Below are 14,642 nucleotides of genomic sequence, written 5' to 3'. Positions count from 1 at the left end.
TGTGTCAGATGCCACTGCTACAAAACTTTCACACACAAACTTGGCTAACCTGGTGCGCCACAGTCGCAGCAGACTTCATTTCCAGGCATGCGCAGCACATCCTCGATGATGGCTTTGGTCAAGTCTTCCAAACTGTCATCTCCAGCACTCTGCTCCCCACGAAACGCCATGTTCAGAGCCTCTTCCTTACTGTTAGTCAGCACTGAAATCCATCTGCTCATCACACATTAACATATATATATGCATTAATCGTTTGCACACCACCACAGATGGGCATGCGCATGTGATAATGTGAAACAAGTTATGTGAAATACCACACACACACACATAAAGACAGATTTGCACGCAAACACATATTTATGCATCAATATATGTGCTATACAGATATTTAAATATCAACAGACATACACAAGCTTACTAATCCACAGTAAAATATATAATATAATATAATATAATATAATATAATATAATATAATATAATATAATATAATATAATATAATATAATATAATATAATATAATATAATATACAACATGAATCTCACAATGATTTACATGAGCTTTTTTTAGCTATTAAGCATACTAACATCCATAATTTAAACTTCAATAGCAAAAACAGCATTAGAGTAATTTATTTCTGGGAATAAATAGCTCAACTATTTTAAAAAAAAATATCAACGATTAGTTCGCAGCATCACTCAAAAATGTTCACAGAAGTTTCAGCATGTTTTTTTCTATATTAAAATGTTTTAGTAAAAATATATGAATACATAGGTTATGAAAAGTGTTACTTTTTTAACACTTACATGTAGTGCAAAAACTGGAAATAAAATATTTTTATACACTTATTTCTTATTTTTTTGGAAGTTTCTTATGCTCACCAAGACTTCTTTTATTTATTATTACAATTTATAATAACCGATTTCTAATTTAATATATTTTAAAATGTAATTTATTCCTGTCATGGGGCAAAGCTGAATTTTCTCCAGTCTTCAGTGTCACATGATCCTTCAGAAATCATTCTAATATTCTGATTTGGTGCTCAAGAAACATTTCTTAATGTTGAAAACAGATGTGCTGCTGAATATTTTGTGAAAACTGTGATGTATTGTTTTTAGGGTTATTTAAGGAATAGAAAGTTCAATAGAACAGGATTTATTTGAAAGAGAAATCATTTGTAACATCATAAATGTCTTTATTGTGACTTTTGATTAAGTTAATGAATCCTTGATGGTAGTATATGTTTTCTGTCTTATATTGTTTGTTATATGTAGCACAGCCCTAGAATATTCTTCTCATTAACACAAAGAGGCACTGATACACTCACATCTTGTCATGAGCAGAGAAATAACAGATGGTATCAACTCTCGAACTAACACATTCACACTTACATCACAAACTCCTGTTCATCCTCTGCCTGGAAATGATATGTTCGATTATCTGCAGAGGGAAAGAGGGAGAGAGATTATTAGGGGAAGAAGTGCATTATGTTAACTGCTCTTCAGCATCTGAACACTGCACTTAGTAGTCTCTGCCTGTGTAATGGAGTTAGACTTCTGGAGGCCTTTCTAGCACTTGGCACGGATGGAAGTACTCTGAAGTTTGGCAGGGGACATAGGTTTTGTGTAGTTACTCACGGGAGATGAGGTCAAAGCACTTCTTATCCTCTCCGCTGGGTTTAACCTGACAGGTCAGCAGATTCAGTCTCACTGGTTGCCTGTTGGACTGGACAGAGTAATTACAGTCAGTTTTGGGGCCAGTTTATGGACTTGTCACTTGCCCTGTTAGGTCAAATATGTCACCAAGGTAAAGGCAATAACCTGGCTAACGTAGATGAGACTTTGTGAAAATTGGAAGAGTGACTTGGAAAATCATCAAATGACATGGTTTACCAGTTGTTTATGAATTTATAGTTTCCATTAAGTTAAGGATGTATTATTTTATTATCATATTATTCTATATTATATCATATTATATATATAGTTTAACTATTATTTATTTATAGTTTATTTATTAACATTTAGTGACATTTATGGAAAAATATATACAGATTTCTTGCTCAAACATACAAATATGTTGCTAAAATAACATTTATATATATTTGTGTAGTGGGGTCAGTGAAAATTGCTAGGGCAGGTTAAAATAAATAAGAGAGATAAGAGAAATAAGAAAACAAAATAATAATAGGGGAGGCTGGACTCAACTTGATTTATATATTAATTGATGTATGTAACTAAACATGTCAGTATGAGAAGTCTCATGAGAAGCATGAGATTGTCATAACAATATTTAATTATACAAATATTTTTGAAACACTTGTATAAATAATGTGTTTTTGCATACATTACTGTCTAACTCAAAATCCCAGAGAGAATGTTTTGCTGAGAAAATAAAAAATAGAAAATCTACAAATAAAAACCTCTAGGGACAAAAGCCTTTGCTGGAAGTAATGTGGTAAAACAGATTGCTATAGCTTCATATTGGTAACAGTAACAGCCTTGATGTAATGCAGGACTGCCAACACAGTTCATGTGTGACATCTGGGCAGTATTGTAGAAATCATACTTCAGAAACATGTGAAAATATTTTTACAATAAAATGTAATTAGTTGCAATGGAGTATCCAACACAGGATCAATGGTTTCAGACTTAAGACAAACCTATGAGGTATGCAGACTGTTAGGTTAGGGTTTGGAGCATATTAAAATGCTATCAGACAGGAATATGAGCACATTGCCACAGAGACGAGAGAGCAAAATGCATTTGCTCCACACGGAGCGTCCTTACAGCAGATTACACCAGGAAACTCATCGACCACCTGGGGCCCGGAGCATGCTGGGTCTCGTTCGTGCTAATATCATTAGTGTATGAGTCAGATCGCACCGGGTGCATGTTTCTATGGTAACTGGGCAGCACTATCCCCCACGTTCACCTTTACACGGTGAGAGATAGTTTTGAATGAGTGCTAAAAAGATTTTTTAATTGTGGCAGCTGTGTTGCTTCACCGTTTATATACAACAGTTTAAAAGCTACAGCTATAATTAATAAAAAAAAAAAAAACTCAAAAATATTACATTCGATAGGTAAGTAGTAATTAAATGAGACCAAACATCCTTTTAGAGCAAATATCAGCATATTCTGTGAGTATATCTCGTAGTATTACTTAAGGGTTAGTGAAGTACTCACTGTGGCATGGGAGATGGTGAGGATGCCATTTTTCACTGAGCACTTCCTCCTCTGCCACACCTTACGGATCCTGTGAATGAAAATCATTACACCCGTCCTTAGAATCTCTAAGATGGCTTGGTAATTGGAACAAAGGAGGAAAATGTTTGATTTATTTAATTTAAGAAGAATACCAATTCCGTTCTGTCACATTCTTTCAAAGTCAGAAGGTAGTTTTCCATGAGTAAGTACTAAATAAGGTTTGAAATCAGTGTGACTCTGTTCACAATGTGTGAACTGAACAAAATTCATAAAATTTAAAAAAGGGTTGCAAATATAGCCTAAATTAAGATGTTCCTAAGTGGAAGTGATGCTTGTTCCTTAACAGGTGTTGGTTTATAGTTATTGATAAACTTATATTTCCCATAAACTACACTATATTTATTTTATATATTTTTCATACAATACATTTTTACTACAGGTTTAATTGGTTTAACACAGCCAGCACTACAATTTATGTAAAAACAAAAAACAAAAAAAAAAACGTAGTGTATACATTTAAAAAATATATACACTACCATTAAAAATTTGGAGGTTAGTAAGACCTTTTTTCTTCCAAGTCTCGCACACAAAGGCTGCATTTACATTAAAAAAAATACAATAAAAACAGTAATATTGTGAAATATTATTACAATTTAAAATAACCGATTTATATTTTAATATATTTTAAAATGTAATTCATTCCTGTGATAGCTAAGGTGAATTTTCAGCATCATTACTCCAGTTTTCAGTGCCAATGTCAAGAAATGTCAAGAAACATTATTATTATCAGTGTTAAAAGACGTTTATTGTTTTTTTATTAAACAGTGTTTATTTGAAATTGATTTTTTTTTTTACATTATAAAAATCTGTCACTTTTGCTCAATTCACTGCATCTTTGCTAAATAAAAGTATTTATTTCTTTTTGAAAAACCTTACTATGCCCAACTTTTGGTACTTTATATGTTAGATAAACTCTTTTCTAAAAAAAACAAAAAAACAAAAAAAACACTAAACCATGGGATTTGTGCCATTAATGCTTTTAAAAGAGCTTATTCAAGGGGAATGCCTAATGATACATCTTCTATGGTAAAGCATCGTGATGCCTGATGGTTATACTGTATATATTTAAGTGACTTGACACTTTAGAGCTGGAAGAAGCAGTGATCAGAAGCAATGTGGTGTTGAACCAATCAATTACAGTGTAGCCAATTCCATTAGACACAATCAAGAGACAATTAAGTCACATAACTCATCTGACTACATTTCACATCAGTGTGTGAGCTCACCCATCACTCTTCTTGAAGAGATAGCCCTTCTTCTCACAGCCAAACTCCTTATTGCCCTGCAGCTGGTGCATACTGTAACCGCTCTGCTTGCTCTGAGAATCCTGCACATCACAACAAAAACATTCAAAATCTAACGAATAAACCGTACCGAGCAAATTAGCATGCCATTATACGATCATAAATGTAGTAAATTAAACCTTATCATAAAGGGGTTTAAACCTTGATCAAAAGTCTATGACTACATTGAAAATCTGGGATTTTTATTTTTCATTAAACCTGAAAAGAAACAAAACAAACAAAGAAACAATATGATGTAAAATGAAGAAGAAATATTCAGTATTTTATTCTAGTACCAAATGTAACCACAATATGATAGTAAAATTCGATTGTATTAAATGAAAAATTTTCGGTAGACATTTGCGCACACAGTATATATAATAAAATCAGACAAAGGAAAAAAGTCTAACATACACTAAACGTTACTTTTATGAACTTACTCTCCTAGACTTCAGTTGGAAGGCAGTGAAAGAGAAAGGAGGAAAGGAGTCAGAAATGCAGATGTCAGATTATTATTATTGCAGTGTGCGTTGAATAAAAATGAGAGCAAACCTAGCGTTGCAATGTTCACAGCAGTATCCGAGGATAATACAACGCAGGGCACTGTTATTCAATCGAGACCAGAAACGTCCGGTTCAAATGGACATCAACTCCAAACAAAACACATAAAAGATCAAACGCTGGGCTCTACAACAGAGCTTGTGTTGTCACTGTCTGACCCTCATGTCCATGTTTCCTCTCTCTCATGAGAACATGTACGCTCGCACACAAACACTGAAAACCTGCTTCACAGTCTCTCAGAGGCAGTAAATGTCAGGACAAACTGGACATGAAAAGCATATTCACATCTGGACTCATTCATATCTTTAATGCTGAATACAGCATGTAAACCCATTGTTGCATGATATATATGGAAGTGATTGCACTAGTATAGATTACCCTCAGTGATCATTCAAAGACAAAAGGGTCATTGCAGATTAAAGGCAGAGGACACATCCTCCGCTGATCTACCTACCTCTTTCTGGTCCAGCTGTAAGGACGACTTGATGAGGTCTCTGAGAGCTGTAAGTTGTTTTTTCTCTTCGTCCTGGGTCTGTTTGATCTGACAGTAAAGATTTACAGTGTTACAATATGGGGAGAAATAAACAATATAAAACAAACAGTTTCCTCATTTCAAGATGTTTGCATAAGAGTAAACACTTTCTTGAGGAGGCACTGCTAGTTAACCTTTATTACTTTTTCAAAGAAACAGTTGGTTTGAGCTTTACTTTTTCCTGTCTGAATATGCGATAATATTTCACTCATAGACTCACATATTAATAATGCTTATGTTTTATGATATCATATTTAATTAAATCATAATGTTCTCATAAGCAGAGCTGCATGCATAGTAAAAGAACTAACAACATAACAGAAAACTATAAAACAGACCTAAAGAAGCACAAATGTAAAGGTTTACTAACATTATAGAGATCAGCTGCTAATTTCTCGATATACTGCTTCAACTTGTCAGCGGTTTTCAAGCCGTCCTGGAAAAAACTGAGAGAAAATACAAGCACAAATGAAAGGTTGTTATGCATTTGTTTAACACTATGTATACTGCTGTTTAAAATTAAAAGATTTTTTATGTTTTTGAAATAAGTCATTTACACTCATGGCTCATCAAAGCTGCATTATTTGATCAAAAATACAGTAAAACAGTAATATCATGAAATATTATTACATTGTAAAATAAGTTTTTTATGTTAATACATTTTAAAATGTACTTATGTGATGGCAAAACTTAATTTTCCCTTCAGTGTCACGTGATCCTTCAGGAAATCAATTTATATGTTGATTTGGCGCTCAAGAATCTCTTAATATTATCACAGCTAAAAACAGTTGAGCTGCTTAATATTTTTTTGTAAAGTGTAAAATGTAATACATTTGTTTCAGGTTTTATACATCTTTAAGGCTGGAATACTACACATTTTGCTCGGATTTTTGCCACGATTTGCTGTCTGGATGAGTCGATAATAGTTAGTTGCCAAAAGTCTGCAGAATTTGGGCAGTCAGAGTTGGCAGATTTCACAGAATATCGCATAGTGTATGATAGGCACAGACTCCGATTTTTTAGCTTCAGACAATGATTCTATAGAACCAGAGGATATCAAAACATGTTTGATATTTTGAGCTGATTTTAGAACACATATCGTAGTGTATGATGCGTCAATACTGAAACCAAAACTTCTCTTTAAAATTTGACAGATAAAACAACCACCTCTAAAGCCCAAAGTATACTTCTTTTTTTACACATTCGCCAGCATAAGCGTACATTCGAACCCGGCGCCATTCAAAGTTTACTCCATTTGATAGTGTTATGTTGAGACATGTTGTGTATGGTGTGTGTGTGTCTCTGTCACTCCCGCAGGTTGCACCGTCCTAATTGAACGCATTGGTAACGTGCCCCATGGTTGGTCAAGATGGGACTGCGCGTCTTTTAAAAAAAGCGAGAGACGTGGATCTGGAGGGGAGGGGAATGTTGTTCATAGCACTGTCATTGAAACTGTTGTTGTTGTTGGAAAGAGAATTAACTCTGTGTAGTGACTTTTATAAATAGAAATACAGTGTTCTTTATTTTCCTCTCACCTTACCCCCTGGTTTGTTGTTCTTTTCTCATTTCTTTTGTAAGGTTTTCTGTAAACGGTTTACTTTTAACACTCAACGTGGCTGAGTGTTTCGCTTGTTATTGTAATTATTGTAAATGTCACTGCACTTCAGCATGGAAGCCGTAGGGGTTGGGGTGCCATTTTTTCTTTGTTTGCGAACATTACGTTTTCTCTTTATTTGGTTAGCAAGGGAGTCAGTTTAGTATCTGTATTTTGTTTAAACATTATTATTCATTCTTTGACAGGATAATAAGTTTTCTCTGAAAAAAAAAAAGTAGATTCAATTTTGTTTGTTATTTTGGCTTTGACCCAACCCTGAAATTAATTTGCTTCTTTTTGATGTCTTGTTCTGACCGTATTTACCAATTTGAACAACTTGTTTGAAAATAATAAATAGAAAAAAACAAGAAGTCAGGTGTAATAAAGTTATTTATGTTATTCTCCTGGACCCTAGACCTGGGACGTAACGTGCACGAGCGGAGGCGGTTGAAACATGCACTCTAGAAAGTTTCATCTTTGTCCAGTGTCTGCGCTCTTTTTCTCCAGACGTTATGACCGATAAAAATGTCTAAAATCTGTTCAGATTTTAAAAGTCGTGTAGTGTATTCCAGCCTTTAACTGTCACTTTTGATGAATTGAATGCATTCCCAGCTGAATAAATGTCAAGTCAAGCCAATTCACCATCATTTATATAGCACTATTAACAATATAGATTGTTTCAAAGCAGCTTTACAGTGATAATAGGACATTTAAAGTAACAGAGATCGTTTTGGCTTTACAGCAGCTCTAGAATAATTAAGTACTAATTAAGAAAGACTAATTTTTTTTTAAATCTTACCAACATTAGTGTACATTTAATAACTGTGTGCAATTACAAACTCTTTGAAGATAATATATCTCAATTTAATATCAAAATACTAAAATCTTAATAATAATCTAGGAGACATTTCTTAGGAATTACAATAACAGACCATACATCAGTAAGAAAACAGGATTCTGGGACACTCACTTGCACTGTGCATGATAATACTTAATGAGATTCTGGAGGAGATCCACTCCTTTCTTGGTCTTAATCTCATTCACTTTGATCAGGTACTGTTGGGAACCACAGATAATAAAGCACATAGAGACACTGGAGTGTTAATAGGAAAGAACATCTGAGATGCTGCTCCCTTCTAAACACACACAAACACACACACACACTTGCTTTGAAGTGGTTAAAATGGCTCAACTATAAGAATTGTGTTTAAATGCTCCACCCTAACACATCTGGTTTAAACAGAAATATGGACGGGACCACTTCAGCCTGCATCAATTGTTATTATACACTTAATAACATATATTTAATGACTTTTTAAGTTTTTTAGACTATTTTAAGTTTCTTTGTATATTGTTTAAATTATGAAATCCAATTCCAATAAAAGCAGTTTTGATTTGATTGAAGTGAGCCTTGAAACCTATTGGTTATGATTAAATGGTTTGTACTATGTAATTCAATATTAAATTGTTGATATAATCATTTTTGTTTGCATCTCAAAGACGACCAAATACTCTTAACACAGACCTGATATTCATATCAATACATCTTGGAAATATACGTGTACAATATTTATAAAAACAGTAAAATATCATGTAAAACGTGATCAAACATAAAGCTGCTCTGATATCTTGGTATGTCTGTACTCAAGCATATTCTGCACCTGATTATACAAAGCCCACTGTTGCAAAGGCTTGACTCATGAATATTAATCAGGTTGTGTGAATGGATGGTTCTGTAATGTTACCTAGCAACGTCACAACAGCCTAATTAATATTTATGAGCTAAGACACTGCTGTGCAATAATGTCTCAAACAGCAACTTCAAAACTTGGGTGAAAAATATGGACACATCAGAAAATCTCCTGGCCTTTCACAACACCTCAAGTTAGAGCAGACATCATGGCAGAAGAGAACAAGGAGACAAACTAAAGTTGCTGAACAATCAAAACTACCGTCAAGCTAAGTTTCTCGGAAGAACGAGACCGAAAGTTTAAATCCTCACAAGCCCACACACCTCACACATCTGCAGCTGAAAGATCCTCCGCTCTTTCTCCATCTCTTCTGCGATCTCTGCGCCGGTGATCTCCGTACGGATCATGCCGTGCTGCTTGGCATGTTCCCTCTTCTCCTTCTCAATCTTCGTGCTATGGTGAAAAAGACAAGAAACAGAAGATGACAGAGAAACAATAAGCAGAAGTTCAGACAGAGGTTACAGCAAGTGGCTCTTCCACTATGATGATGATGATATTGTTGTGTTTGACAATAAAACTGCTGTACATCACCACATTACATTAAACAACATTTTGTATACAACGACCAAAAAATAAACACACGGTAATGATACTTACAACTTGGTCTCATAGTCTTTCCAGGCCTTGTCGAAAGGCTTTTTAAGATCCTGTGTTGAGGGAAATAAAATAAATAGTGCAAGGAGCAATTAGGTTTACTGTGCAGAGTTATAGACCATTTTCTACAGTTGTTAAACTGAACACATTATTATACAATATAAAGCAACACAAAGAAATCATCTAAATTTAAAGAGGTTTGATCAGAACACTACTATAAAACTCAGACTGCTGATGTACAGTAGTGACTGATATGGACAGTGGTAATGCAATTTCTTTATTATCAGATTTTCCCACTCTCAGGAACCTATTCTCTGGACTTAATGACGTTATTCACTTTCCAACTACCCAAATGTTAATCTGCTCAAATAATAATTGATCATGAAACACACAGATTTTTTGGCTGAGTCCTTTTGGAGTGTGTTACTTTATCTGAAGTGTATCGGTTTGCTGGATTCTTAGCAAGGGTATAAGCACAAATTTGTTCACAGCATGAATATACTGTATTCCTACTACTGAAGCAAAATCCAGGAACCTACAGCATTTTATGCTTTTGAATACATGTAAGTCAGAGCACAAAAAGACATGCCAATGCAATCTTAAATGCAATATTAAATATTACATTGCAATATTACACTAGTGTACAGTGAAGTGGTGTACATGCAGTGAAGACTGTAAAGTGCTTGATAACTTTATTCAATTTCAGTATCCTACTACCTGTTAGACCTACCTGAAAATCTCAAAGCACTGTTTACAAGGTTACATGGTTCATAAACAACAAAAACAATAACTTTTTGTTCATTTTGACAGGGCAAGTAAAAAGCTGAACTGGTTGAGCCCAGAAAAAATTGAGCCCTGATATACTGAAGGGAACAGGTAAATGCGATGTTTATTAAAATGGCTTTATGTGAAGATTGTTTTAAGTTCACTTAAATTTAAAGTTTTTCTATTTTTTAAAGCCTAATACATGTTAAAGGGGTGGTATAATGCCCTTTTCACAAATAAGTGAAAATAAGTAAAATAAGTCTTTGATGTCCCCAGGGTGTGAATGTGAAGTTTTAGCTCAAAATACCCCACAGATATTTTATATAGCATGTTAAAGTTGTCACTTTTTGAGGGTGAGCAAAAACGAACCATTTTTGTGTCTGTCTCTTTAAATGCAAATGAGCTGCTGCTCCCAGCACAGGGGGCGGAGCTTCAACAGCCTGCACTCACACACACATGCACTGAAAATTTCAAAAACCTTTAGCCTTTTATGTTCAAACTGAAGTCAGAAAGATGGAGAGACTAAAGAAGAAGTGACAACATGTAGACGACATCGCTTCGCTTCAGAAGGGCTTTATTAATCACCCGGAGCCATGTGGAGCACTTTTATGATGGATAGATGCACTTTTATGGACTTCAAAACAGAAACAACCATTCACTGCCATTATAAAGCTTGGAAGAGCCAGGACATTTTTTTATATAACACAGATTGTTTTCATCTGAAAGAAGAATCTCATATACGCCTAGGATGACTTGAGGGTGAGTAAATCATGGGCTAGTTTTCATTTTTGGGTGAACTATCCCTTTAAGAGTCTGAGTGAGTCCTGGTTAAACATACAGGAGCATTGGTGTAGGTGCTTGTTAATGGGTTATGAGGCATCTGTTCCAGTGCAGAAAAGATTTTAGAGAGAGCTGATAATGTCCCCCAGGGACTGCACTTATACCCTTCAACTGCCTCTGCCTCTGTCAATAAGGGCTTTAGAGAATGGTTTTGTTTCCGCTGAGTAAGAGGGTGAAAGAAAGAGAGAGACAAAGTATGAGTGAGATAAGAGAGTGAGAGAGAAAGAGTGGGGGCTGGTAGGTATGTAACCTCTTTCTACTGAGCAAAAAAGTGAAGCCTCATCACTTCCACTCAGAAATTCAGCTGATGCTGCTGAAGCTCTTAGCCTGGGTCATGCTAATGTAAAAACAATCAGACAGCCCTTCCAAAACAGCTCAGTGTGAGAAGGCCCTACACTTAGTCTAAGTAATTTTCACAATCACTACATGTTTGCCTTCAAGCCTGAGACATCAAGCCTGCTGACAAGAGTGGTCAGTTTGACGCCTGAGCTCTTTCCTCCAGTCAACCAGTAAACACTTCAAACCGACTGAGTCAAAGGGCGTTAAACACTCCCACACTGTTTACTAGCACTAACAGTGGCCATTCCTTCAGCACTGTGTTTCATAGACGACAGTGGTGTTACGAACCCTGCAATTTAACTCCAATGTGATTTACAGTGTGCATTTTTTGGTCCAAAGGGACTCATTTAAGACCAATATGGGGCAGTATATCAGGGTGTTCCTCAGAGGGGGCCTTTCCAACTAGTTCAGTCCAGAGACAGGGAATTAAATCTTACCCCCTTCACTCCCTTCAGATCTCCTTTGAGCAGAGAGTCCAGGGTGAAGATGACATTGTGGCTGAGACTCTGGAGCTGAGGAGAAGAGTCAGAGGAGAATCAGAACAATTATCATACAGTTTATGATCAGAGAACACACTACATGTATTGTACAAGAATGGTAATAATCAAATTATCAGCTTTAAAGGACTATTTTTGGATATTTATAAAAGCATGAAATGTGTGGGAATATCAAAATTACTGTTACTTTAGTACATGTATTAGTTTAAAGGTGCATTGCGCAAGTCTCTCAGTTTTTGCAGAACTATGCCCCCTCTGGCGACAAGCGAAACTGCAACACTGCAACTGAACGAGCATGACGTCACGTCACGCCCAGTCTCAAATTCCGATCCGAATCCCTCTTATTTATTTTACTGTACAGGATTATAGAGGCAATCGCAGTGATCAGAGAAGGGCTCATTCAGCCCATCAGGCAATTGTTTAAGCATGTATGGGTTAGAAAAACTGGTATTTTTACCATGAAATGTTGCGCAATGCACCTTTAAACATTAAAACATCTAAATAATCATGATAAACAATTAAAATGCTCTTAGTCCAATTCTTCTCAACTTTTCATTACTAAAGCTGCAGTCCGTAGTTTTTCCTCTTTGTCGCCATCTCTGTTCGAAATCTGAAATTGCAGTTATTCGCGGAATTATCAACTTTACGTGGGTTGTGCCTCGGCATGGCACAGCGCAGATGAATCCAATGTTTTAAGGAGAATGTGCGGCTGTCAGTCGCCGCGCCGGTGTGGATACTGTCATTCGGAGTCACAGATTCTACTTTTTGGTAGTATGACCAACATAAGAATTTTCACCGGAAAATGTTGTCTGAACAAGTAAGTAACATCCACTTTTTTTCTGACCAACTAAGGTAAAAAAAAGCATCGCAGTAAATCACGCTGATTAAATCTAACGATCGCTTATCATATCACGTCAAACCGTGCAAATTATACTTTGTTCTCAAATTGTTCATGTTAACAACATCAGCATTGTGTGACTACATTTAATGTCCTTCTGATATTTGTCCTTGCTTTCACACGGTTGCAGTCTCTTTTTAGCGCAATTTTCCACCGGACAAAATTGCGATTGTTAACTCATGATTTCTGTTTTGTCTGTGCGCACCAATCTTGCACTTCTATCTACTCCTCAACCAGACCACCTAGAGACTTCGGGTTTTCGGCATTATGTTAAGGAAGGTCTAATCTCGGGAACGCACAAAAAAAATCCAGGAAAAGATTCACTATCTCTTAGTGTTGTGATCCCATGACGTGAGAAAATTGCGCTAAAACACTCACTGAGTTTTTATTACTTGTTTTCTGTGGCCACTCCAAAGTCCGAACAAAGTCTTTTGCATTTTACAACGGGCGAATCTCCAGTTGTCACTGATTGTCCTTTGAACCTTTCTGGATCCGCCATCAAATTGATAAGTTTAATTATATCAAGTGCTGTGAGAAAAGGCTATAAATCTTCACCTTCAACATCCTCACACGCAACATAGCCTACTAGCTGAGACACCTTCTTTATGTGTAGAGATGTGACGTAATGACGCAAAGACATGCTTGAATTTCCCGCGGAGATCCACCAGTACCACTGGATTTAGAAACATTATTACAAGCTTACCGTTTTGAATCGAGCTAAGGCAAGCAGATAGTTTTGAACACTGGCTGGTTATTTACTTGCTCAAAAATATATTTTGGATCATTTTTAACCCAAAGAAGTTATGGACTGCAGCTTTAACAAAACTAGTTAGTTTCTACGTTGTTCAAATAATCCTCATTAAAAAAAAAAAAAATATATATATATATATATATATATATATATATATATATATATATATATATATATATATTTAAAAATACAAATAAAACAATTAGGTAACACTTTATTTTAAGGTATTCATGTTACAGTGTAATTATACATTTAAATATTGAGTAATAATAATAAAGTACATGTACTTACTATAGGGTTAGGATTATGGTTAGTTGCACATAATTATGCATAATTTATAGTTATTATATTACAATATTAAAATACATAAAAACATACAAACATTAATACATAAAACTGTACACTATCCCTCACCAGGTTCTTGAGGAGAGCGGCCAGCTCCTTAATAAGGCCAGAGAACTTGATGAAGGCTGTTCCCAAATCAGAGTTATCTCGGCTGATGAAGTTGCTGCCAAACTTGTCGAGTGCCTGCCCATAATTCTCTTCATTCTGCACATGATCTGTAAAGAAAAACAGACCATGCATTTTATGAAAGAATTGGAATATACTTTATTCAAAGGTGAAGTGTGTAATTTCTGCGCCACTTTCATCACCAATGGAATTGCAAAAATAATGACTTCAATACTGTTTTGAAACACGTTCCTGGACATTTTCAATATTTTTGCTTAATAAACCTATGAATATATACTTGTCTGTATATTTAGCTGAAATATGAGGAAGTATTTTGACAAAACAAAACATTCAACTTCAAGAATTTATAACCCTACCTACTGGTTAACATAAAAACCATACAACTAATAAAAAAATGACACTAGAGGATGGAGTAATGTCATATATAAAAAACAATTTTAAATAGCATATCATATGGAGGAAGAAAACAATTCCTCAATTCCCTGCACATTTGTCAACTAG

General features: G+C 35.2%; 1 protein-coding gene across 2 annotated transcripts in view; it reads right to left on the bottom strand.

The window, feature by feature from the left end:
* Positions 1-14,642, bottom strand: part of asap1a (ArfGAP with SH3 domain, ankyrin repeat and PH domain 1a) — a gene marked incomplete at its 5' end in the record, with an annotated part of 57,946 nt that overhangs the window by 10,452 nt on the left and 32,852 nt on the right. For both annotated transcript variants that reach the window (XM_081374716.1, XM_081374717.1), the window contains 12 exons: positions 50-213; positions 1,391-1,439; positions 1,637-1,724; positions 3,185-3,254; positions 4,492-4,592; positions 5,564-5,650; positions 6,012-6,087; positions 8,206-8,291; positions 9,250-9,379; positions 9,584-9,633; positions 11,962-12,036; positions 14,085-14,230. In XM_081374716.1, the coding sequence (XP_081230842.1) occupies positions 50-213; positions 1,391-1,439; positions 1,637-1,724; positions 3,185-3,254; positions 4,492-4,592; positions 5,564-5,650; positions 6,012-6,087; positions 8,206-8,291; positions 9,250-9,379; positions 9,584-9,633; positions 11,962-12,036; positions 14,085-14,230 (1,122 nt within the window). The remainder of the gene's footprint in view (positions 1-49; positions 214-1,390; positions 1,440-1,636; positions 1,725-3,184; positions 3,255-4,491; positions 4,593-5,563; positions 5,651-6,011; positions 6,088-8,205; positions 8,292-9,249; positions 9,380-9,583; positions 9,634-11,961; positions 12,037-14,084; positions 14,231-14,642) is intronic.

The sequence above is a fragment of the Scardinius erythrophthalmus genome (genome assembly GCF_964197995.2).
Source record: "Scardinius erythrophthalmus genome assembly, chromosome: 9".
Classification (NCBI taxonomy): domain Eukaryota; kingdom Metazoa; phylum Chordata; class Actinopteri; order Cypriniformes; family Leuciscidae; genus Scardinius; species Scardinius erythrophthalmus.
This window is presented reverse-complemented; position numbering and strand designations above follow the sequence as displayed.